Source organism: Felis catus, chromosome B4 (genome assembly GCF_018350175.1).
Source record: "Felis catus isolate Fca126 chromosome B4, F.catus_Fca126_mat1.0, whole genome shotgun sequence".
Taxonomy (NCBI): Eukaryota; Metazoa; Chordata; class Mammalia; order Carnivora; family Felidae; genus Felis; species Felis catus.
In genome coordinates this window covers 5641668-5665237 of record NC_058374.1, presented here as the reverse complement: position 1 = coordinate 5665237, position 23570 = coordinate 5641668, and the positions used below count along the sequence as shown (strand labels likewise).

General features: G+C 42.7%; 2 protein-coding genes across 6 annotated transcripts in view; one reads left to right on the top strand and one right to left on the bottom strand.

Moving 5' to 3' along the window:
- Positions 1–23570, bottom strand: part of FBH1 (F-box DNA helicase 1) — a 217617-nt gene that overhangs the window by 118472 nt on the left and 75575 nt on the right. The window lies entirely within an intron of this gene.
- The window catches only part of IL15RA (interleukin 15 receptor subunit alpha), a 51033-nt gene that overhangs the window by 14727 nt on the left and 12736 nt on the right, over positions 1–23570 (top strand). The window contains exons 1-3 of one of the 3 annotated variants that reach the window (XM_045060838.1): positions 6948–13857; positions 16107–16301; positions 20960–21115. In XM_045060838.1, the coding sequence (XP_044916773.1) occupies positions 13845–13857; positions 16107–16301; positions 20960–21115 (364 nt within the window). In that variant the 5' untranslated portion in view covers positions 6948–13844. Of the gene's footprint in view, positions 1–6947; positions 13858–16106; positions 16302–20959; positions 21116–23570 lie in introns of those variants that run through there. The other 2 variants (XM_023256307.2, XM_023256308.2) reach the window with 2 other exon arrangements.

Sequence of the window (23570 nt, the reverse complement as noted above, 5' to 3'; positions counted from 1 at the left end):
GCTATCTCCCAGCAATGCCATTGCTAAGAAAATACCATAAAGATGGGGCGCCTAGGTGGCGCAGTCGGTTAAGCGTCCAACTTCAGCCAGGTCACGATCTCAAGGTCCGTGAGTTCGAGCCCCGCGTCAGGCTCTGGGCTGATGGCTCAGAGCCTGGAGCCTGGTTCCGATTCTGTGTCTCCCTCTCTCAGCCCCTCCCCCATTCATGCTCTGTCTCTCTCTGTCCCAAAAATAAATAAACGTTGAAAAAAAAAATTAAAAAAAAAAAGAAAGAAAATACCATAAACTCTTTTCCATGAGCATCAAGAGACATGTGCAAGGTTATTTCTAGCACTATTATTTGTAATAGCAAAACACTAGAAACAATCCAAATGTCTGACAATAGTAAAATGGATAAACTGTGGTGTTTCCATATAATACTTTAATACCAAAAGTGGATGAACTCTAGCTACATGCATCAACATAAATAAAAAACATAACACTGTGTGAGAAGCATAGTAGAGAAGAATACATATAATACATTCAAAACAATACATTCAGAACAATACATTCTTAAGCTGATTGGCATACACATGAGTCTTCATTTTATGATTAATCCTTAAACTTCACATAAACACTTTATATACTTATGGATGTATGATTTTCACAACAAAAAGGGTTTTAGGTAGGGGAGGGGAAGAGGGTACTGAATAGGAGGTACTCTGAAGCAACCATCCTTCTCAAATACAAATTCTGTAACTGATTATTGACTCACCCTGGTAAATACTTGTCAACAATAAATGGATTTAATCAACTACAAATAATCAACATACAAACATTTATTTAAAAAAATCAATACAGAAGTTAAAGATCAAATTAGAGCCTGCTAAGGAGAAATTAGTGAACTAAAAGATGAGTCTGAAGATATTAGAGTACAGCACAGAGAAATGGACGGTGAATCAGAGATTAAAGATATAGAGGACAGAACTAAGGAATGAATGTTTGTACCCTCTCAACTTCAAATGTTGAAATCGTAATCCTGAGGGTGATGATACTCAGGTGGGGCATTTGGAAGGTAATTCCACTTAGATGAGGTCATAAGGGTGTAGCCATGAGGGGATTAGTGTCCTTATAAGAAGAGGTAAAGGCTCAGAACTCTTTTTCTCAACCCTGTGAGGATAAGGCAAGAAGGCAGTAGTAGTCTGTAAACCATGCAGTGGGCTCTCACCACAACCCAATCATGCTGGCACCTTATCTTGGATTTCCAATGTCTAGAATGTGGGAAATAAATGTTTGTTGTCACCCAACCTATGGTATTTCGTTATACGTAGCAACCTGGACTTAGACAGATAGAACAAGGATCATGACTGAAGCTCCAGAAGATGATAATAGGGACATTGATGAAGAGGATATAAGGAGATAATGGCTGAGTATTTTCCAGAAAGGCTTAAAGCCATCAAAGACACCAAAGGTCAAACTTGGGAAATGACACCAAGCAAGATAAACAAAAACAAACCCATACCAAGAATCATTGTGATAAGTCTGCAGAGCACCAAAACAAAGAGAAGATATGAAGTATCCTGAGAGAAAAGACACATTTCTGGCAAAGAAACAGGAATTAGACACACAGTGGGTTTTTCAATAGAATGTCAACATTAAAAGCTAGAAAACTTTGGGGAACCTGAGTGACTCAGTCAGTTAAGCGTCTGACTTTCATGATCTCAGAGTCCGTGGGTTCAAGCCCTACATCAGGCTCTGTGCTGACAGTGTACAGCCTACTTGGGATTCTCTCTCTCTCTGCCTCTCTCTCTCTCTCAAAAGAAATAAATAAACTTAAAAAAAAAAGCTAGAAAGCTTCAAAGTGCTAAGGAGAAAAATCATCTGCCTAGAATTGTATGCCCAGGGAAACATTTATTCAAAAAGGATTCTGGGAAGATGGTAGAGTAGGAAGTATCAGGAATCTATTTACTCACCTGGACAATAATTGCACTGGCAGAATCTGTCTGACAGAACTATTTTGGAACTCTGGAATCTATTGAAAGCTTGCAACTTCCAGGGGAGATGGGAAGGTAAACTGTGGTTAGTTTCAGCTCCTTACACAGCAGCGGCTGCCCAGCCCTCACCTCCAGCCCCAGGGCAGGCAGCCGTGCATGTGTTCCTGGCACAGCCTGCACATGGCTTGCAGGAGCCAGGGGGAGGGCAGAAAGGACCCTGTCCTATAAATATAAGGGATCGGTGCTGTGATCGCCGATTAGTGCTTCTGCTCACAGACGTGCTGCCAAAGAAGTGGGAAGCCATTGTTGTTGTATCTCTCCCTCCTGTTGCAAGCCCCTCTCAGACCAGCTGAAGTGACTTCCAGAGGATTTAGAGAGCTAGTATCCTTCTTTCCCGCACCCCTTCTTTTTTCCCATTTCCTCCTTTTGGGAGCCAGACATTAAAGACTAGGACAGTCACAAACAATTGCATATCTAGGGAAAAACAGAAGGTGGCCATGCAAGCCCAGAGAAAAGTTAGAAAAGACCCGAGAAGACCTTAAGTTATACCTCAGGCTGACCTGTGGCACAGTGACAGCCTGCAACAATCAAAAAATAAATAGGGATGCCTGGGTGACTCAGTTACTTAAGCGTCTGACTCTCGATTTTGGCTCAGGTGATGATCTCATGGTTCATGAGATTGAGCCCTGTGTTGGGCTGTGTGCTGACAATATGGACCCTGCTTGGGATCCTCTTTTTTACCACGCTTTCTTCCCCTCCCCCACTCATGCATGCACTCTTTCTCAAAATCAATAAACAAAAACTTTAAAATATATAAGTAAATAAATAACAGCAAGCCGGTTTCTAGAATTACCACATTATTAGATTCAAATGTCCAGTTTTCAACAACAAAAAAAATCACAAGTCATAGAAAGAAACAGGAAAGTATGACCCAGTCAAAAGAAAAAAAAAAAAAATCAATAGAAATTGTCCCAGAAAAAAGACTGGATGGCAGATATACTAGACAAAGACTTTAAGACAACTGTCATAAAGATGCTCAAAACCTAAAGGAAAATGTGGAGAAAGTTAAAGAAAATGGTGTATAAACAAAATGGAAATATCAATTAAGAGAGAGAAAATCTAAAAAGAAACCAAAAAGAAATTCTGGAGCTAAAAAGTACAATAACTCTTATGAAAAATTCACTAGACAGATTCAAAGGCAGATTTGAACAGGTAGAAGAAAGAATTAACAAATTTGAAGATGGAAATCACAAAAATGATCAAGTCTGAGAAACAGAAAGAAAAAAGATTGAAGAAAGGTAAACAGAGCTTAAGGAATCTATGGGACACCATCAAGAGACCAACATTGTGTGAGTCTCAAAAGAAGAAAGAAAGGAACAGAGAGAATATTTCAAGAAATAATGGCTGTAAATTTCCCAAATTTGATAAAAGACATGAATATAAACCTCAAAGGAGCTCAATTAACTCCAAGTAAGATAAACTCAAAGAGACCTTCCCCAAGACACTATAGAATCAAACTTTCAAAAGCCAGAGCCAAAGAATCTTGAAAGTGAGAGAGAAGCAAAGTGTCATATATAAGGGATTCCCCAATAAGATTATCAGCATATTTCATAACTTTCATAACTTTCATATATCAAAAACTTTGCAGACCAGAAAGCAGTGGGCCAATATATTCAGAGTGCTAAAAGAAAAGAACTGCCAACCAAGAATCCAGAAAAACTGTCCTTCAAAAGTCAGAAATTAAGACATTCTCAGATAAGCAAAAGCTGAGGGAGTTCACTACCACTGCGCCTGACCTGTAATAGATACTCAAAGAGTTCTGCCATGTGAAACAGAAAGACACTAGACTGTAGCTTGACTGGATGGAGAAATAATAGCTCAGTAAAGGAAAATAATTCATGGGCAATCATAAAGCTGGTATTACTCAATAATGGTTTGTAACTGCACTTTTTGTTTTCTACATGATTTAAGAGACTCATATGTATAAAGAAAAAAAAATACTAGTGTAAAAGGTAACTTTGGTTCGTAACTCCAAATATTGTTTTCTACATAATTTAAGAAATTAGTACATTTTAAAGAATTATTAGATTATGTTTTTGGGGCACACAATATATAAAGATGTAACTTTGAGACATCAACAACAGAGACAGAGCTGTAAGAAAGGAGTTCTTGTATCTCATTGAAGTTACATTAGTATGAATTCAAATTAGAGTGTTATAAATTTAGGATGTTAAATGCAATCCCCATTTAATCTATTTACATTTAAAGGAATTACTGGACACCACAAATAAGATAACTATAGAATATACACAAAAGAAATGGAGAAATTAATGTTTCATGACATAAAATTGACTAAACATAAAAAAAAGACAGTGATGCAAAAATGAAGGACAAAAAAGCTAAAAGGTATGTAGAAAACAAAGAGCAAAATGACAGAAGTCCCTCCTTATCAGTAATTCCTTTATATGTAAATAGATTAAACTGTTTAATGGAAGACGATTGGCAAAATGAATAAAACACTTGATCTGATTATATGCTGTCTGCAAGAGACAAACTTAAGTCAAAAATAGATTAAAAGTGAAAAGATGCAAAAAGATATTCCATGCAAATAGTAACCAAAAGAGAGCAGGGATGGCTATGCTAATATCAGACAAAATAGACTTTAAATCAAAAAATGTTTAGAGACAAGGGCACCTGGGTGGCTAAGTTGGTTGAGCTCAGGTCTTGATTTCAGCTCAGGTCATGATCTCACTGTTCATGAGTTTGAGCCCTGCATCAGGCTCTGTGGTGACAGCGTGGAGCCTGTTTGGGATTCTCTACCTTTCTCTCTCTCTCTGCCCCTCCCCCGCTCACACGCATGCATGTGTGCACTCTCTCTGTCTCAAAATAAATGAACTTTTTAAAAAGTTTAAAAAATCATTTAATAAAAAAAAGTTTAGAGACAAAGAAGGACACTATATATTAATAAAAGGTTCAATATGGAAAGAAAATATAACCGTTATAAACATTTATGTACCTAATAACAGACCACCAGAATACACATCCTTCTCAATCCACATGGGACATTTTCTAGGATGGACCACACATTAGGCCACAAATTAAGTCTCAATAGATTTAAAAAGGCAGATATCATGCAAAATATCTAATCTGATCACAGCAGGATGAAGTTAGAAATCAATAACAGAAAGAAAACTACAGAATTCACAAAATTGTGGAAATTAAACAATACACTTTTATTTTTTTTTTAATTTTTTTTTTCAACGTTTATTTATTTTTGGGACAGAGACACACAGAGCATGAACGGGGGAGGGGCAGAGAGAGAGGGAGACACAGAATCGGAAACAGGCTCCAGGCTCTGAGCCATCAGCCCAGAGCCTGACGTGGGGCTCGAACTCACGGACCGCGAGATGGTGACCTGGCTGAAGTCGGACGCTTAACCGACTGCGCCACCCAGGCGCCCCAACAATACACTTTTAAACGACCAAAAGATCAAAGAAGAAATCATAAGGGAAATTTGAAAAGACATAGAGATGAATAAAAATGGGAACACACATACCAAAATTTATGGAAAGTGGAGCTAAGGGGGAAATTTATAGCTATACATGTTTACATTAAAAAAAAAAAGATCTAAAGTCAACAGCCTAATTTTATACCTCAGGGAACTAGAAAAAGAGCAAACCAAACCCAAAGCTAGCAGGAGGAAGAAAATAATAAAGATTAAACCAGAGATAAATGAAATACAGAATAGAAAAACAAGAAAATCAATGAAACCAAAAGTAGGTTCTTCAAAAAGATCAGCAAAATTGACTAACCTATAGCTAGATGGACTAAGAAAACAAGAGAGGTGACTTAAATTACTAAAATCAGAAATGAAAGTGGGGACATTACTGCCAATTCTACAGAACTAAAAGGATTATAAGAGAATACTATGGACAATTGTACACAAATAAATTGGATAACCTAAGTGAAATGGACAAATTCCTAGAATACCAAAACCTGTCAAGAAGGTAGAAAAAATTAAAGAGGAGGGAACATTTCCTAACTCAGTCTGTGAGGCCAGCATTACCCTGATACGAAAGCCAGATAAAGATACTGTAAGAACGGAAAATTACAGACAAATACCCTTTATGAATATTAATGCAAAAATCCTTAAAAAAAAAACTAGCAAACTGATTTCAGCAGCATATTAAAAGGATCATACACCATGACCAAGTGGGATTTATTACTGGAATGCAAAGATGGCTCACATATGAAAACTGATCAGTGTTAATACACCACATTAAGAAAATGAAGGGGGAACAACACATGAGCATCTCGATGCAGAAAAAGCATTTGACAAAATTCAGCACCTTTGAATGATAAAAAAAAAAAAAACACTCAAAATACTAGGAATAGAAGGAAATTTCATCAACATGATAAAAGCCATACATAAAAACCCATGGTGAACATTATACTCTATGGTGAAAGACTGAAAGCTTTTCCTCTAAGATCAGGAACAAGGCAAGGATGCCAGCTTTCACAGCTTCTATTCAACATAGCACTAGAAGTTCTACCACAGCGTTAGGCAAGGAAAAGAAAAGCCACCCAAATTGGAAAAGAAGAAGTAAAATTATCTCTGTTTGCAGATGGTATGATCTTATATGCAGAAAACTTTAAAATTCCACCAAAAAAAAAAAAAAAACCACCCACCAACTCTGTTAGAATTACTACATGAATTCAGTAAAGTAGCAGGATACAAGGTCAATATACAAAAATCAGTTGCATCAAAAGTAATAACATACTTAGGAGTATTCTATTATTACACTTATACCAAGGAGCTGAAAGACCTATATAATGAAAACTACAAAATGTTGCTGAAAGAAATGAAACAAAATACAAATAAACGGAAACACATCCCATGTTCATGGATTGAAAGACATGTCAATACTACCCAAAGCAATCTACAGATTGAATGCAATTCCTATCAAAATCCCAATGATGTCTTTTGCAAAAAGAGAAAAACCCATCCTAAAATTCATATGGAATCTCAAATTATCCCAAATAGCCAAAACAATCTTGAAAACAAAGCTTGGAGGACCCATACTTCCTGATATCAAAACTTACTACAAACCTACAGTAATCACAACAGTGTGGTATTGGCATTAAGAGAGACATACAAATGAATGAAATAGACAGCCCAGAAATGAACACCATATATATGGCAAAATGATTTTTGACAAGGATGCCAAGACCATTCAATTGGGAAAGGACAGTCTTTTTAAAAAATGGTGCTAGGGAAACTGGACATCCTACATGCAAAGTAATGAAGTTGGAACCTTACAGAACATCATATGCAAAAATGAACACAAAATGGATAAAAGACCTAAGTATAAGACATAAAACAATAAAACTCTTAGAAGAAAACATAGGACAAAGCTTCATGATATTGGATTTGGTAGTGATTTCCTGAATATGACACCAAAGGCATAGGAAACAACAACAAAAATAAACAAGTTGGACTTCATGAAAATTTTACAATTTTGTGCATCAAAAGACCCTATCCACAGAGTAAAAATCAAACCACAGAATGAGAGGAAATATTTGCAAGTTGTATATCTGATAAAGGATTAATTTCCAGAATATATAGAGTACTCCTAAAATTCAACAATAAGAAAACAAACGGCCCGATGCAAAAATGGGCAAAGAACTGGATTAAATATTTCTCCAAAGAAGATACAAAAGATGTGCAGTAAACACATGAAAATATTCTCAACAGCACTAATCACTAGGGAGATGAAACCAAAACTTCAGTGAGATACATCTTCTACCATGAAGATGAAAAAACAAGAGCATGTAGAGAAAAGGAACGCTGTGCATTGTTGTTGGGAATGTAAAATGGTGTAGTCACTGTGGAAAACAGTATAGCAGACCCTCAAACATTAAAAACAGAATTACCATATGATCGAGAAATTCCACCTCTGGGTATCCACCCCAAAGACTTGAAAGTAGGGTCTCAGAGAGGCATTTGTACATCCACGTTCATAGCAGCCTATTCACAATAGCTAAAACATGTTATCAACCCAAGTGTCCATCAACAAATGAATTATAGATAATCAAAATATGGTATGTACATACCAATGGAATATTATCCAGCGTTAAAAAGAAAGGAAACTGTGTAATGTACCACAATATGGACTGTGCTAAGGACAATATGCTAAAGTAAAATAAGCCAGCTACAAAAAGATAAATACAATTTTGTGCAAGATGTCTTTGCAACGCCCCCAAAATGGACTGGTCTTGAAAGTAACTGTATGTGTGGTGTTTGGAAAGAGGTAGGGGTTCTTAGACTCTCCTTCCCTTCCAAAGTTTCAGAATCACCCATGGGAGGGGTCATGAGTCGTCCACAGGCTGAGAGCTTGACTCTGCGATCTCACAAGTTTCTCCAGGCCGAGGACAACGATGCTGTCAGCATCAAAAAGCAAACTGGGCTTAAGGAAATAAAGGGGTAGGTGAGGAAAAACCAGCTAAATCCAGTCTTTGCCTAGCCATTCCCTCTGGGGACTTCTTATCTCTCGTGTCCTGATTTATGGCATCACTGATTCATGGCTGAATGGAGACTTTCCAGCCACCAATAATGTAATATTACCTGGGACATCCAAAGTTCCATGGTCAACTCAGGCTCCCTCAGAAGGAGGGAACATTTTATCATGGAGCAGAGTCTAGTATTTTTATTAGACTATCCCTTCCGGTCTACTGTTAAATATTTCTAGAGTGGAGTGTTTTATGATCATTCCTCCCCATTCCACCCCACCCTCCATCTCTAAGTATTTTTCCATCTTTGTTAACATACAGCAAAGCACCACAAACACAGATTTAAGATTTTGGTAGCATGGAACTAAACCCACGGTACTACCAAGCATGGGGAGTAGGTACATTTTTTTTTTTTAATGAGTAGAATGCATTTATTGTTTTCCTTCTAGAATTCATAACCTGCTGCACAAGTAGCCCAGGAACTGCTGTGGGGGCAGGGAGGAATTGTAGCAATGCCATCAGTGGGATTTGACCCTGGATTAGTTGGGAGTTTCCAGTGTGCTTCATGTCCCCAGTGCTGGTTTAGGCAACGTGTTTAATAAATGTAGAGACAGCACCGACAAGCCCATGTTGGTGGGCTGGCAAAGTGCATCACTTCCCTGTTCTCAGAGCCCTATAATCTAGGCCACCCAACTCAAGATATCCATACTTCCGTGTATGCAGTTCCTCTCATGGGGTAAACTGTAGCATGGTGTGTAGATGCAGAGAAGACACAGCCATACTGCCCAGGTTCTGGGAGTAGGTACATTTTTAAAATGGGGGTGGGGGGATGGGTCCAATTAAAAACTGCTAGAATGGAAATTCAGAAGAGCACATCAGGAAGAACCCGTGAAAGAAATCTTCACTGATGCAATCAACACCATAGGTTGATATAACTTCAAGAGAAACTTTAAATGCCTGCAAGAAAGGAACTTGTGGTGATGCCAAGAGACCCTGCACCTGTAAATACCATATAGCATGGTTCTTGGATGAGCAGTATCACCATCACCTGGATATTGCTAGAAATACAGATTCTGCAGCCCTGCCCCAGACCTACGACTCAGGAGCTCTGGGAGGACAGGCCAGCACTCTGGGTTTTAATAAGCCCTCCAGGTGGCTCTACTGTATGCTCACATTTAGGAATCACTGACAGAGAGGGCCCAGGATGAAAAGGACGACAGTAAGGAACAGAGCTGATGCAGCAGAATGAGGACTCCAACACGGCAACGATGAACTTATATGACCCACCAAAGCCACAGTCAAAATATTGAACGTGGAAAGAGTGGAAACACTACTCTTAGGCCCTGGAAATGGAATGAGGAACTCTAAAAGGTGTGATTAAGGGACAAGAGAAGAGGGAAAGGCAGCACTGTGAAAACCACAAGGAGGGAAATACGTAAAGAACATTTTCCTGACCAGATTATAATCTCGGCCTGAGTTGTCGAGGGCTCTTAGAGTTTCCTTCCAGAGCAATCCTCAAAGAAAGGGACCCGGGTGACATTCGCCAACTGGATTTTGTTTGGTTACTTACTTTGCTTATTTTTCACCTTATTTATTCGGATGCAATCTCAAACTTAATAGTAAAACTGCAAGAACAGGAAAAAAAGACCTTCTGAATACCCTTTACCCAGATTCACCAACTGTTTACATTCTGCCCCATGCGCCTTATCACTCTTCTGTCTATATATTTATTACATATGTGTGTTTTCCTCTGAAGTATTTGAAAGTAAATTGGAGACACTATGCCCCTTTATGCCTAAATACTTCAGTATATATTTCCTATGAATACATTCTCTTACATGCCTTCCTAAAATACAACACTCTCACATAATCACAGAACACTTATCAAAAATCAGGAAGTTTAACCTGGACACAATATTATTATCTAATATTCAGGGCATATTCAAATTTTCTCAGTTGTCCCAATAATGCCCTTGTTAGCCATTTTCTCCCTGATTCCGAATCTAATCCAGGACCACATGTTACATTTTGTTGCCATGTCTCCATAGCCTCTTGCAGTCTGTAACATTTCCTTTGCCTTTCTCTATCCTTCTTGATCTCGAATACAGGCCAAGTGTTTTTTAGAATGTCGCTCAACTTAGGTTCAACTAGTGTTTCCTCATGATGAGATTCAGATTATGGATCTGGGGGAGAAATACCACAGGTGTGATGTTGTGTCCTTCTCAGTGAACTGTATCAGGAGGCACATGAACTTGATTTGTCCCAGGATTGGTGATTGTGCCACAGGCTAACTGGTCACCATGCAGGGAGGAGATTTGAGGAATGCGTGTCCCACTTAGCTAAACTGACACAGTGGAATCCGCCACACTATATAAATATCCTGTCCATTATCAAACTTCAATCCGCTCATTCTAGCATTGTTTCTTCCCTTATGCCATCATTCTTTCTCTATTATTTAGAATTATACCTTAAGGAGGGCTTTCTCTTCTCCCTCTGCTCACTTATTTATTCATTTATTTGTTTATATTAGTTCAGACTTACAGAGTTTTGTTTTATGTTGTTCCATAATTTGTCATAATTACTGTCTTTGTTTTGATACTCAAATGGTCCTGTATGTGGCCAGTGACAGCCAGTTCAGCCTTCACCCTATATCCTTTTGATATGTCACCATCATTCTTTGAGTATCTCCTTACTTTCCGGTACAAGGTATTCCAGGCTCATCTGGCATGCCTTCCCCATCCTAGCCCTGGAATCAGCCTTTTCCTCAAGTAGCCATGGTTTCTTCTGATGGAGACCAAGATCTGGGCACCAAGTACATTCAGTGCTGATACGTCATTGCTTCTAAGCATTGTAAGAAGACAGAGCTGGAACACACACAGACACACAAACACACACACATCTGCACATGTACATTCCCATGTACAGACACACGTACACACACATGCATGAACACACACACACACACAATGGTTACATTCTGATATCGCTGGTCCCAATTCTCTTTAACATCATAGGGCACTTTCTAGTCATCCTCTCCCCCCCTTTCCATAGTTGTAACTTCTTCTTCCAACAGTGGGAAACCTGGGCTGTGTTTGTCTTTCTCATTGATGATGACTGGTTCCCAGAGGTTATCAAGAAGAAAAGAGCATTGACGGTGCCTTTAGACCTTTGCCCTCTGATTTAACAGCATCGGTGAGTTTTCAAGGAAAATCTGTAGAGGCTATAAACCTGTCACTGTTTACTCAGTGTCTGTCCTGGTTTACTTTTCCTTTCAAAGAAGTGGTTCTCAACTGTGTGCATGGCATGTTTCCTGTGAACCCTGTCCTAGTTGCTGTGCCAGATTCATTGCTGCAAAACTGAATACACCTGCAATAACACCGGCATTTGGCAGAAGGGGTGTATTGAGCTGAGAGGGGTACTATCTGTCATGAATCTAAGATAAGGGGAATAAGTCAAGCGATTACAGAGAAGACTGCATATTTTTTGAAATCTGTAAGAACTCTGAGTTCACATAGACTCAATAAACTGCCCACACACATAGCAGCCAGCTCCAAGGGGCCACGAAATGAGTCACACTTTAGCACTGATGCCCTTCTACCATAGCATCAATTCTTTATAACTCTTGCTGATATGGTCACCAATGCCTTGACCTTCTAAATCCCCCTCAGTGACAGGTCACAGATGTTTCATTTCAAAGTGTGCCACAAATGCTAAAAGTTGAAAACCACCATTCTAAATGGAGGAGAATATTTTAGGACTTAGAAGATGTAGAACAATCTGCTGAGAAAAATATCAAATGTGGAAACAACACAGAAAACAGCAGAGACTGAAAAAAAGATGACAGACAGAAGATCAATAGATTCAGAACATTACTTGAACTTAAAAATGGAACTTGTGGACTACCTGGTGAATAAAAATGTTCTGGGAGGGATTCAGGCGAACAAGATACAATCCAAAGACCAGATGGGAGAGAGAGAGAAGACAGGGGATGGTAAAGGAAGTAAATCTAAGCAGACAGATTTCTTCTCTCCTATTAATTTTGTGTATAGAAATTAGTAAGAAAATAGTATTTTTAGGAAACTGATAGGTCTAAATCAAGATTATCTTATGACCTCACTGAAAAGGAAAAGAAAATGTTTGAGTCCACTCTAGAAGCCACGTAAATGAAGAGGGAGCATTGAGACTACCAGCATGGAGTGGTAAAGAACAGCACAGATGTATCTTATATTGTACAAAATCTAAGACTAGATTATCGGTGGGACTTTAAAAGTCAGTGGCTGGATTAAGAACAAAAATCAAACTATCCATTTCCTCTCCTGAGACTAGGAAGACTACGGTAAGGCCTGGGCTTTACTGATCCATGGGGCTGTCATAGCTCAGGTGGGCTCAGGTATGAGGCATGCTGGAGCCTCAGCCGGGAGAGCCTTCTTCCCGAAGGAGGAAGGGAGAACCCAACAGCTCACCCACTGGCAGGCTGGTCTACCTGCAGGCTGCCAGGCATTTACAGCAGACTGTTCTGACCACATTCTGAACTCGGAGGGGAATCCCTCTGACTCTAATGTGTAAAGAAGCCCAGCTGGCCGGTGGGATATGGCATAAGGGGCCTGGGCTGTGAGTTCATGTCCTGGTGATTCTGGCGGTCATTCTTGGACGTCCAAACCTAAGCGAGCAGCTGGGGAGTGTGGCAGTCCAGGGGTTGCTCTCTGCAGGAAAACACAGGCAAGACTTGGGCAGAGGAATCAGGGGGCTAGTCCTGAAAGCTAGGGTTCCTAGGAAGAGACAGGCCAGCCCACAGGAAGCAGGTGAAAAGGAAGAAGAAAGCTGCCATTTGGGGGCCCGTGGCTACCAAAGCGGACCCCAGATCCTGCCCAACCACAAGAAGTCTCAGATTGCAGCAAAGCAAACACAGACACTATTTGGGTAAATCAAACTAGACTGGCTTATTTGAAGGATGCAGAAGGAAACCAGCACCACTCACAACACCCAGGTTAAGATCAGAGAGTCATTACATTTTCTGGGACGGGTGGGGATTCACGTTCCAGAATCCAGAATCCTCACTATGACATGGAGAGCTACAGAAGATGGTTGCATTTTCCGGATTCTGTCCCCCTCAGACCTTGCACCAAAGTCTACGATGGACAGGTGACTGAACTCACCTCATCCGTTTGGGATTTGGGCCATTTACAGTATTTTCAAGTAGTTAAATCATCAGACTTGCAGACTAGAACTGTGTGTTCCTGGCATGTATCCAGATATGGGGATCAAGAACTTCAGTAGGTGTCACGCCCTCAAGTCATGAGACCAGGTCTGGAGGTGCCACAAAAATGAAATCAACGTACATGGTCGGGCAGGTCCCAGGACATGGGTTTAACCAGTAAGTTTCATACCGAAGAAAATCTTAGGGTCTAAATCTTGCTCAACTCTTTCAACTTCTAATTAGAAAGGGTGGGGGGCATTTTCAACACTGTAGCACAGCTTGGAGAAAACTTGAATCGGTCTAGCTCTGGCTCTTACCTTCTTTTGGTATCATTCTTCTGACACAAGGTATGTTAGTTTTCACTGGGCATGCACTTCGTCACAGCCACAGTCTGCTGGGAGTGACTGGTGGGTGGTCTCCCAAAAGAGGGCCCAGAATCCTCCCCATGGCTTTGCAAAACCTCTTGGCTTCAATTTTACCTCAAGCTGCCTTAACTGGCTCAGAGAAAGCCAAAAATGCCTAATTCTAGAATCTTCTGCATTTCTCACATTTATTTCACAGGCAACATCTTACAATAGAAGCAGTGAACACTCACACTTGGCATGATTTACCCCTCTCTTGCCCTAGATTCAACTGAGGTCTGAGTTCCTACGGCAGGGTACCCCAAAATCCCTCACCCCAACTTATTTCATGATGAAGAATTTCATGTATTTTAAACAGTATGTAACATTTGGGCACAACTAATATTCTGCCAGCCCTCATCACTGTGGCCTTCCATCTGTGGCCAGTGGCCAGCCGCCCGGCCCCCATGATTGCCCGCACCCATTCCAATCGGTCAGCATCTCGGTGGCACTGGTTATTTATTAACTATTTCAACTTTCACCCTGGCGTAGATGTAATCTATGAAAAGGAAAAACATCCATTTACAAAACAGCTGAAGAAACAGAGCATTCCAAAAACTTTCAAAAGCATTTTTAACAGGTAAAACATTTGTACTACTAAAAATTCAGAAAGTATGGAAAGGAAAAAAGTGAGAAGCTATGATAAGGCATTCAGTAAAAAGTCTCCCACTCCCAGCGTGTCCTCAGCTGTCTCTCCTCCAGTGTTAATAGTCTTTTGCATCTTTTCAGAGATTTTATGTACAGACAAAAAATTGTGGATAGGTACCATTTTTTCTTTTTTCGCCGATGGCAGCGAATGACACATGGGGTTCTGTTCGTCTTCTTCCTAATGTAACAGTGTATCTGTATCCACTTCAGTGATAAAGAGCACCCTTTCGTCTGTTACAGAGGTCTGACTAGCACTTCTTCCAGGAGTAGCTGTACTGTAAGTTACTAAATTAGTCTCCTGCTGACCACATGTGAGGTAATTCACACAGATACTGGCTACTATAATCAATAACTCTGTACATACTCACTTCATAAATATGCCAGCATGTCTGTCGGGAAAATTCTTAGAAGCGAAATCGCTGGGGTAAAGGGCATGTGCATAATAAATGTCATTCCCTGAACAGGTGTTTCTTGAACACCTTCCCTTGCCAGTTACTGTCCTAGGCTCAGGGAGGGTGGTGTCGGGCAAAACAGATGTGGCCCCCACCCTCTAGAGCTCGCAGCGCACATTAGGAGACAGACAGACAGACATTATAACATCTCAGTGTCTTCCATACAACCCTGAAGGCAGCTGACTGCGCAGGGAAAGAACACGGAACTACGGGAGCTGGCTGCTTGGAGGGGGGAGCGGCAGGGAGGGAAGGCTTTCCTGAGAAAGTCATGTTGAAGTTAGGGAGGATGGCAGGAGATGAGCTGGGGAGAGCGGTAGGCATGGTAAGTGGCAGAGGGTGGGGGGGACCGAAGGCCAGTGTGGCCGGGGGTGGGGGGCAGGGGGAGAGTAGCTAGGGAGGAGGTGGGGCCCCATCCAGCAGAGCCTTGAAGACTTCTTGAGGATGTGAGTTTTTATCCTAAGAGCAGCGGGCAACCAAGAAAGAGTGAAGCCATCATATGCATTTCTGAAGATACCTGGCTGTGTTACAGAAACGGATGAAAGGCTTTCAGGGAGAACAAGCAGGGAGAGCAATCCCAGGGCTGTTACTGTTTTCAGGCAAGAGAGCTCAGAGGCCCGGGCTGCGTGGGCCGGGAAGACCAATAGGAAGGGGAGGGCAGGGAGAAGGGTTTCCACTGATGACTCCCCAGTCCCGAGCCATGCTGGATGGCGAGCGCCTAAGGCAAGGCTCCTGGGAGGCCTCTAAACGATGAGAGCCCTTACTGAACGTTTTCCACATGCTTGGAATGTGGGGTGTATCCTAAGAGGCCCCCAGGAGAGCCAGTCCCTGGCTCGAAGGTGCTGAGTGCCACCCAAGTGACCCTGGGGAGCTCCTCTGAGCCAGCTGAAATGTGGTCACCTCTCCTCTCTTGTCTGCACCTTTGCAGGTGTCACGTGCCCTCCTCCCACATCTGTGGAACATGCAGACATCCGGGTCAAGAGTTACAAACTGAACTCCACCGAGCGGTATACCTGTAACACTGGCTTCAAGCGGAAAGCCGGGACGTCCACCCTGACAGAGTGCGTGCTTAACAAGACCACGAACACTGCCCACTGGACAATTCCCAATCTCAAGTGCATCAGTAAGTACACGGCCCTGCACTGTCTCTCTGTCCCCCTCGCCAAGACAGTACAGAGAACGGAAGGCAGTGTGGAAGGCTGCGGGAGCCCATCTCTTGGGGGAGGGGGACAAGACATTTGTGTGGAAGTCTGAGGCTAACTGAACCGTTGGGCCTCTAAACAACACCTCTGGGGGTGGGAAATGTACAGGATTTAGGGTCACACAATTCTGAGTTCCAACCCTGGCTCGGCCCCACACCACCCTGAGCAAGGGCCTTCCTATCGTGGAACTTCGTTCATCATCTAGAAAATGACCCTGAGGTCAACATTGTGGGTTGTAGCAATGTTAAGTGAGCCCCAGTCAACATTCACTACAGCCACACCTCATTCTGTTGCGCTCTGCAGTGTTGCACTTTACACATGATTGTGTGTTTTGTTTTGTTTTGTTTTGTTTTTACAAACTGAAGGTTTGTGGCAATCCTGCCTCAAGCGAGTCAGTCTGTCGATGCCATTTTTCCAACAGTAGTTGCCCACTTTGTGTCTCTAGGTCACATTTTGATAATTCTTGATGTATTTCAAACTTTCTCATATTTGTTGTGGTGATCTGAGATCAACAGTCTTTGGTGTTCCTACTGTAATTGCTTTGGGGTGCCACAACCCACACCCATGTAAGGCAGTTAACTTCGTCAGCCGATGTTGTGTATGTATCCTGAGTGCTCCATCGACTGACTCCTACCTCATCTCTCCCCCTCCTCGGACCTCCCTGTTGCCGGAGACCAAACAATATGGAAATTAAGCCAATTAATAACCCTACAATGGCCTCTAAGTGTTCACGTGAAAGTAAGAATCACATCTCTTCTCAAATCAAAAACTAGGAATAAATAAGCTTAGTGAAAAAAAAGCATGTCAAAAGTCAAGACAGACCAAAAGCTGGGACCCTTGTGCCCAACAGTTGGCTAAGTTGTGAATGCAGAGGAAAAGACGTTGAAGTAAACTGAAAGTGCTACTCCGGAGAACACATGAGTGTTTCTTTCCGGAGAAAGTGTGAGTGGTCTGGATAGAAGGTCAAACCAGCCACAACATTCCCCTAAGCCAGAGCCTCACCCAGAGCAAGGCCCGACCTCTCTTCAGTTCTATGAAAGCTGACAGGGGTGGGGAAGCTTGAAGCCGGCAGAGGTGGGCTCAAGAGATTTGAGGAAAGGAGTCGTCTCTACAACATAAAAGTACAGGTGAAGCGAGCAAGTTATCCAGAAGATCTGGCTTATCCAGATGATCAACGCAGATGAAACAGCCTTAGAGTGAGAGAAGACGCCATCCAGGACTTTCATAGCTGGAGAGGAGAAGCCAATGCCTGGCTTCAACGCCTCAAAGGACAGGCTGACTCTCACATGAGGGCCTAATGCAGCTGGTGACTTTGGGTTGAAGCCAATGCTCACTGACCATTCCAAAACTCCTAGCACCCTTCAGAACTATGCTAAATCCGTTCTGCCTGTGCTCTGGAAACGAAACGACAGAGCCTGGATGACAGCACTTCTGTTTACAACATGGCTTACTGAACATTTTTTTATTTATTTTGAGAGAGACAGAAATGAAGAGAGAGCACAAGCAGAGGAGGGGCATAGAGAGAAAGAGAGAGAGAATCCCAAGCAGGCTCTGCAATGTTAGCACAGAGCCCGACGTGAGGCTCGAACTCATGAACTTCAAGATCATGACCTGAGCTAAAACCAAGAGTCAGTCGCTCAACTGACTGAGCCACCCAGGTGCCCCGTAGTTTCCTGAATATTTTAAGCCCACTGCTGAGCCCCACTGCTCAAGGCGACTCCTCTCAAAATATGACTGCTCATTGACAATGCACCTGGTCACCCAAGAGCTCCGACGGAAATGGATAATGGCATTATTATTGTTCTCATGCCTGTTAACACAACACCCATGCTGTAGCCCATGGCTCAAGGAGTCATTTCAACTGTCAAGTCTTATTATTTAAGAAATACATTCCATGAAGCTATCGCTGCCATTCCTCTGATGGATCTGGGCAAAGTAAATTGAAAACCTTCTGGAAAGGATTCTCCATTCCAGATGCTATTAAGAACACTCATGATTCGTGGGAAGGGGTCAAAACATCGACATTCACAGGATAACAGGAGTTGGGAGAAGTTGGTTCCAGCCCTCGTGGATGACTGTGAGGGGCTCACGACCTCAGTGGAGGGAGTCACTGCAGATGAGGTGGAAACACCGAGAGGACCAGAATCAGAAGTGGGGCCTTGAGATGGGACCGAATGGCTGCAATCTCAGGATAAAACTTGAACGGATGAGGAGTTGCTTCCCACGGGTTCCTGAGATGGAATCTATTCCTGCTGAGATGCTGTGAAGATTGTTGAAATGACAACAGAGGATTCAGGATATGACACAAACTCAGTTGTAAAGCAGCAGCAGGTTTGAGAGCATTGACTTCAATTTTGAAAGTTCTACTGTGGGTTAAATGCTATCAAACAGCATCACCTGCTACAGAGAAATCATTCGTGAAAGGAAGGGTCAGTCACTGCAGCAAACTTCATTGGGGTCTCTTGTTTTGTTTTGTTTTGTTTTGTTTTGTTTATTTTGAGAGAGAGTGAAAGAGAGAGAGTGTGTGCACTCAAGTGGGGAAGGGGCAGAGAGAGAGGGAGAGAGAGAATCCTGAGCAGGCTCCACATAGAATCTGATGCGGGGCTCAAATCCATGGACTGTGAGATCATGATCTGAGCCAAAACAAAGTGTCAGATGCTTAACCAACTGAACCACCCAGGTACCCCCACTGGTGCCTTATTTTAAGGAATCGCCACAGCCACCCCAACCTTCAGCAACCACCACCCTGATCAGTCAGCAGCCATCACCATCAAGGGAGGACCCTCCACCGGCAAAAAGATTATGACTCACTGAAAGCTCAAATGATGGTTAGCATTTTTTAGCAGGAAAGCATTTTAAATTAAGGTATGTATATTGATTTTTTTAGGCACAATGTTATTTCCCATTTAATAAACTATAGTGTAAACATAACTTTTCTCGGGTTCAGGTTGTACAGATTGTTGTATTAATCCTCAAATAAGTTTTCTAGGTGTGCAGGATGGTTTAGTGTTGATCTGGCTCTATTTCAGGGACAAGAGACGCAAAAAAACTTCCATGCTGTTCTGCCATCTTGGCCCCTCCCTAAACAAAACTTTTCTATGCACCGAGAAACCAAAATATTCATCTGACTTGCTCTATTGCCACATTCACTTTATCATGGTGGTCTCGAACTGAACCCACAATATCTCTCTGAGTTATGCCTATATTATTACTATCAGTGCTTTAAGATTATGATAGAATTTGGCTACAGACAAGGGTGTATGCTCACAGCATGCTTGCTTTCCAGAGATCTTTCCCAATTTCTTCCTAGAAGATAGTGTGCAGGGACATTATTACTGCTCTCTGTTGTTAGCCACCCAGGAGAATGGGGGTACCCACCGAGCAGATTCCCTTAGCCTGGTCACCCATGGCTGGTGTCCAGCCAGCACTCCAGAGCACGTGTGAGGGAAGGTTGTCCGAATCAATTATTTTTAACCGTCCACAACTGGGTAATTTTGCCAGAAGAAGTCAACAACCTTGGAGTGGAAGCCAGTAGGGCTATTTCCAGGACTATTAAGTCCCTTACTTTGGAAACATAAAGATTAGCTCATAGTTTATTGCATATTTGGTGGATATCCAACTGCAAGCTAGATACTTTCTCATATAACATTTGTGAACATTCTCAACTCCTCTCTGGGGAAGGGGACAGAAGGAGTTGTTCTAGAGCAAATTCCCTCTGCTGTAAGAGTCCTTGAAGAGCCAGACTTTCTCACTGAGTGTGCGCTCCTTCCCTCTCCCCCTGCACGTCCGTCTCGCAGACATCAGGGCAAGGAGGAAGCCTTCTGTTTGTTGCAAGGGAATCACTCAGCGGCAGAACATAGTACCACATGGCATCAAATGCCACTCCAATGATGAGCTGGGTGAGGACAGGTACGAGCAATAGCACTGTGGCAAAAACACAGAGTAGACAGCTTACTCTGTCCAGTCCGGGCACACGCTGGTACCTATAACCCAGGGGCAAAAATAAGGGCTTTCCACTGCAGGGAGAGTGACTGTTTCTTTGAAGTTCCAATCCATTTAGATGAATGAATCCAGGATGGAGAAGAGTTGTAGGCTCTGAACCAGCTGGTGGGGGGTGGGGGAAGAGGAAAGCAGGGGGGAGACCTGGAATTACAGACTTGTAGAACCTACAGACTCGAGCACCCTGAGACTTCACTGGCACAAAGACATCTCACCTTCTGCCACTAACAACTCCCTCCATTACTTTTCCTAACCTCTTGTGCTTGGGATGCTTTTATTTTATTTTTCCTTACAAAATAACTGAAGCTACTGAGTAGTCATGTATTTTCCCATGTAAAAGACAACATTATAAAACTGAGTTGGTCTCATGAATACCCTTCTACCCAAAAATAAAAGACATTTGATATGTGCGCAACTTTTTGGAAAGCCTAGAAAAATAGTTGGCAGTCTGTTTGCATTTGCATGGGAATGACCGATTGGGACACATTGTTTGTTGACTATTTCTTGTGCTTCTGACCTCTCCCAGGAAGCCGGATATCTCCATTTTAAATTTCTGTATGTATTATTTTTTTATTTATAGCCAGTTCTGAAGCAAGTCTCCACCCTCAGGCTCATAAATGCCATGTGGTTATGCTCTCTCTAGGAGACCCCTCCCTGACTCATCTAAAGCCATCCTCTACAGAAATGCCGGCAGGGGTGACCCCAGAGCCAGAGAGCACCTCCCTTTCTGGAAAAGGTAGGGATGTTGGAAACGTTTTAAGGACTCCCATTCTCCACCACCTCTCAGGTCCCCACAAATGTGTCAGATTCTTGAGGCCCTGCTGGAGTCCCACTGCAGACTCCAACAAACAGAACCCACTTTTTATTTGAGTTAAAATTAAATTTTATAGTAGCTTCATTTTCTCTTTTAAATCAAAGGTGCTTGATATCCAGGTTTCATTGGACTTACAGTAAAACCTTGGTTTGCGAGCATAATTCGTTCTGGAAACATGCTTGTAATCTAAAGCACTCGTATATCAACGCGAATTTCAAGAACCATTGGCTCAGGTATGATCATGTGATGTTCAGCGTCACGTACAACCTGTATTGCAAGACATCACTGGTTTATGAAGTTAAAATTTATTAGAAATGTTTGCTTGTCTTGTGGAACACTCACAGAACAGGTTACTTGCAATCCAAGGTTTTCCTGTAATTAATAATGGTTCCAAATCCACTTTTCATATGCCAGATCAGACTTAGTTGCAGATGTATTTCCTCATCAAGAATTGGGGAGGATCTGAGGTTTTGTCTGCCTGGTGTGTTAACCCACCAAAACTTCCTGGGTGCCAGTGGAGAACATTAGCTCCCCAATTCAGAGACCAAGGACTCCCTTACAGGGCTCAGCAGTCAGCGAGAGCGTGGGCATGTTTTTGTCAATTCCCTCCTCCCTGTGTCCCACGGGGGCAGCAGGGATGGGTCTAGAAGATGCCTCTACATCCAGCAGGCTGCCCCACAGGAGAGGAGGCCTGAGTTCAAGCAACTGGAGTCTTTTATAACTGGCCGACCATGTCTGCCCTTTGCTCCAGAGGGAGGTGCCATCGCCACCTCCCGAGATTTCATGAGCATCCTTGAAAAGTTAGTCCTGAGAAAGGGCTGTCAGGGACTCTGCTGACAAGGCATGGGGAAACATGAGGGACCCCTGAAGAATTGTCCCCCAACCATCCCAACTATGACAGCTCTGGTAAAAAGCTGCAAACACCCCGCATTTCCAGGGTCTTTCTTAGGTAATCTTCTATCCCAATTTGCTCAGCACTGTCCTGATGTGTTTTTCTTTTTAAATGTTTATTTATTTTTGAGACAGAGACAGAGACAGAGCAGGGGAGGGGCAGAGAGAGAGGGAGACACAGAATCCGAAGCAGGCTTCAGGCTCTGACCTGTCAGCACAGAGCCCGATGCAGGGTTCAAACTCATGAACCAAGAGATCATGACCTGAACTGACGAAGTTGGACACTTAACCAACCCAGGTGCACCCCGGCACTGTCCTGATGTCAAGAAAATTTGAGACCTTAGCTGCTTGGGACAATGTGCTCTATATCCTGGGAAAGCCTTACTTTACACTTAACTCTTGAGGTTTTATGTCTGGTCATCCAGTGGCTTTTCCTGGCCCTGGTCTCCCCCTTTTGGCCCCAGGTGTACTCTCTCTGCTGCCGTTGGCAGCTCTGAGCTAGAACACGGCTTCTTAGCCGTGGATGCACACTGGGATCTCCTTGGAACTCTGGTGGTCTGGGGAGCAGTCTGGGAATTCGGGTTCTAGAAGCTCCCCAGGTGATTCTCAGGGAGCCAAGGCTGAGAACCAATGCTGAAGGGAAGACAGGCCAGAAGGAGGTTTCCTCCTAGTTAGTTAGTTGACTACAAACAAGAGGATATAGTAGAGTACTGGCTACATTTAAGTTTGGGGTAATTCCAAGACCCCTTTGACCCAAGTCATGCCCAGATCACCCACTGACGAGAATAATCAAGGGGCCTCTCCCAGCCTTGCTTCGTGCATCAAACACGTGGTCAGATGAAACTGTGCCATCAAACTCTCAGACATGAGAGTGCAACGGAAGACCCATTTTTCATGGAAAGAGAATAGTGAAGTCTTGCCACCACGCCTCACAGTTTGGGAGCGGCTATATGCCAGTTAGCACAGGGAGGGTGAGGACATAAACACCAGGAGGGCTGCCCTCCCTTAGATCAGGGCAAAACCAGGGCACTGTCTTCAAATACTCTAAAACTCGGTCTGGCTGAATCTCAGGCTTCCCCTTATTTCAAAAGTTGTGTGCAAACAACGCAGAAAGAAAACTAAAATCAGCAGCCCAGATATCTTTGGTAAATACAGTCATACTTGTTTTTTGAGATCAGTCTCTCACCGCATCTTCCGAGCCTTCTCTAGTAAACAAGCCAGGAACGACTCGAATCCGTGGGATCTTTAGGTTACGTGCACCATGATAAATAGCTGTAGATCCTCTCGTGTTCTCAAATGTCCCTCGGCCATCCAGATGGAGGAATAGGCTACTCACTGAAAGGATTTCCCCAAAGAGCCCTGGAGGAGGGTGCTGGGCGAGGGCTGGCCCGGGGTGGGCTCACTAGAACAAGTCTGAAGTCCACTGTCTTCTAGAGCTGCGCGGAGACACTCTTCAAAGTATTTATGTTCTCCATATCTTGCACTT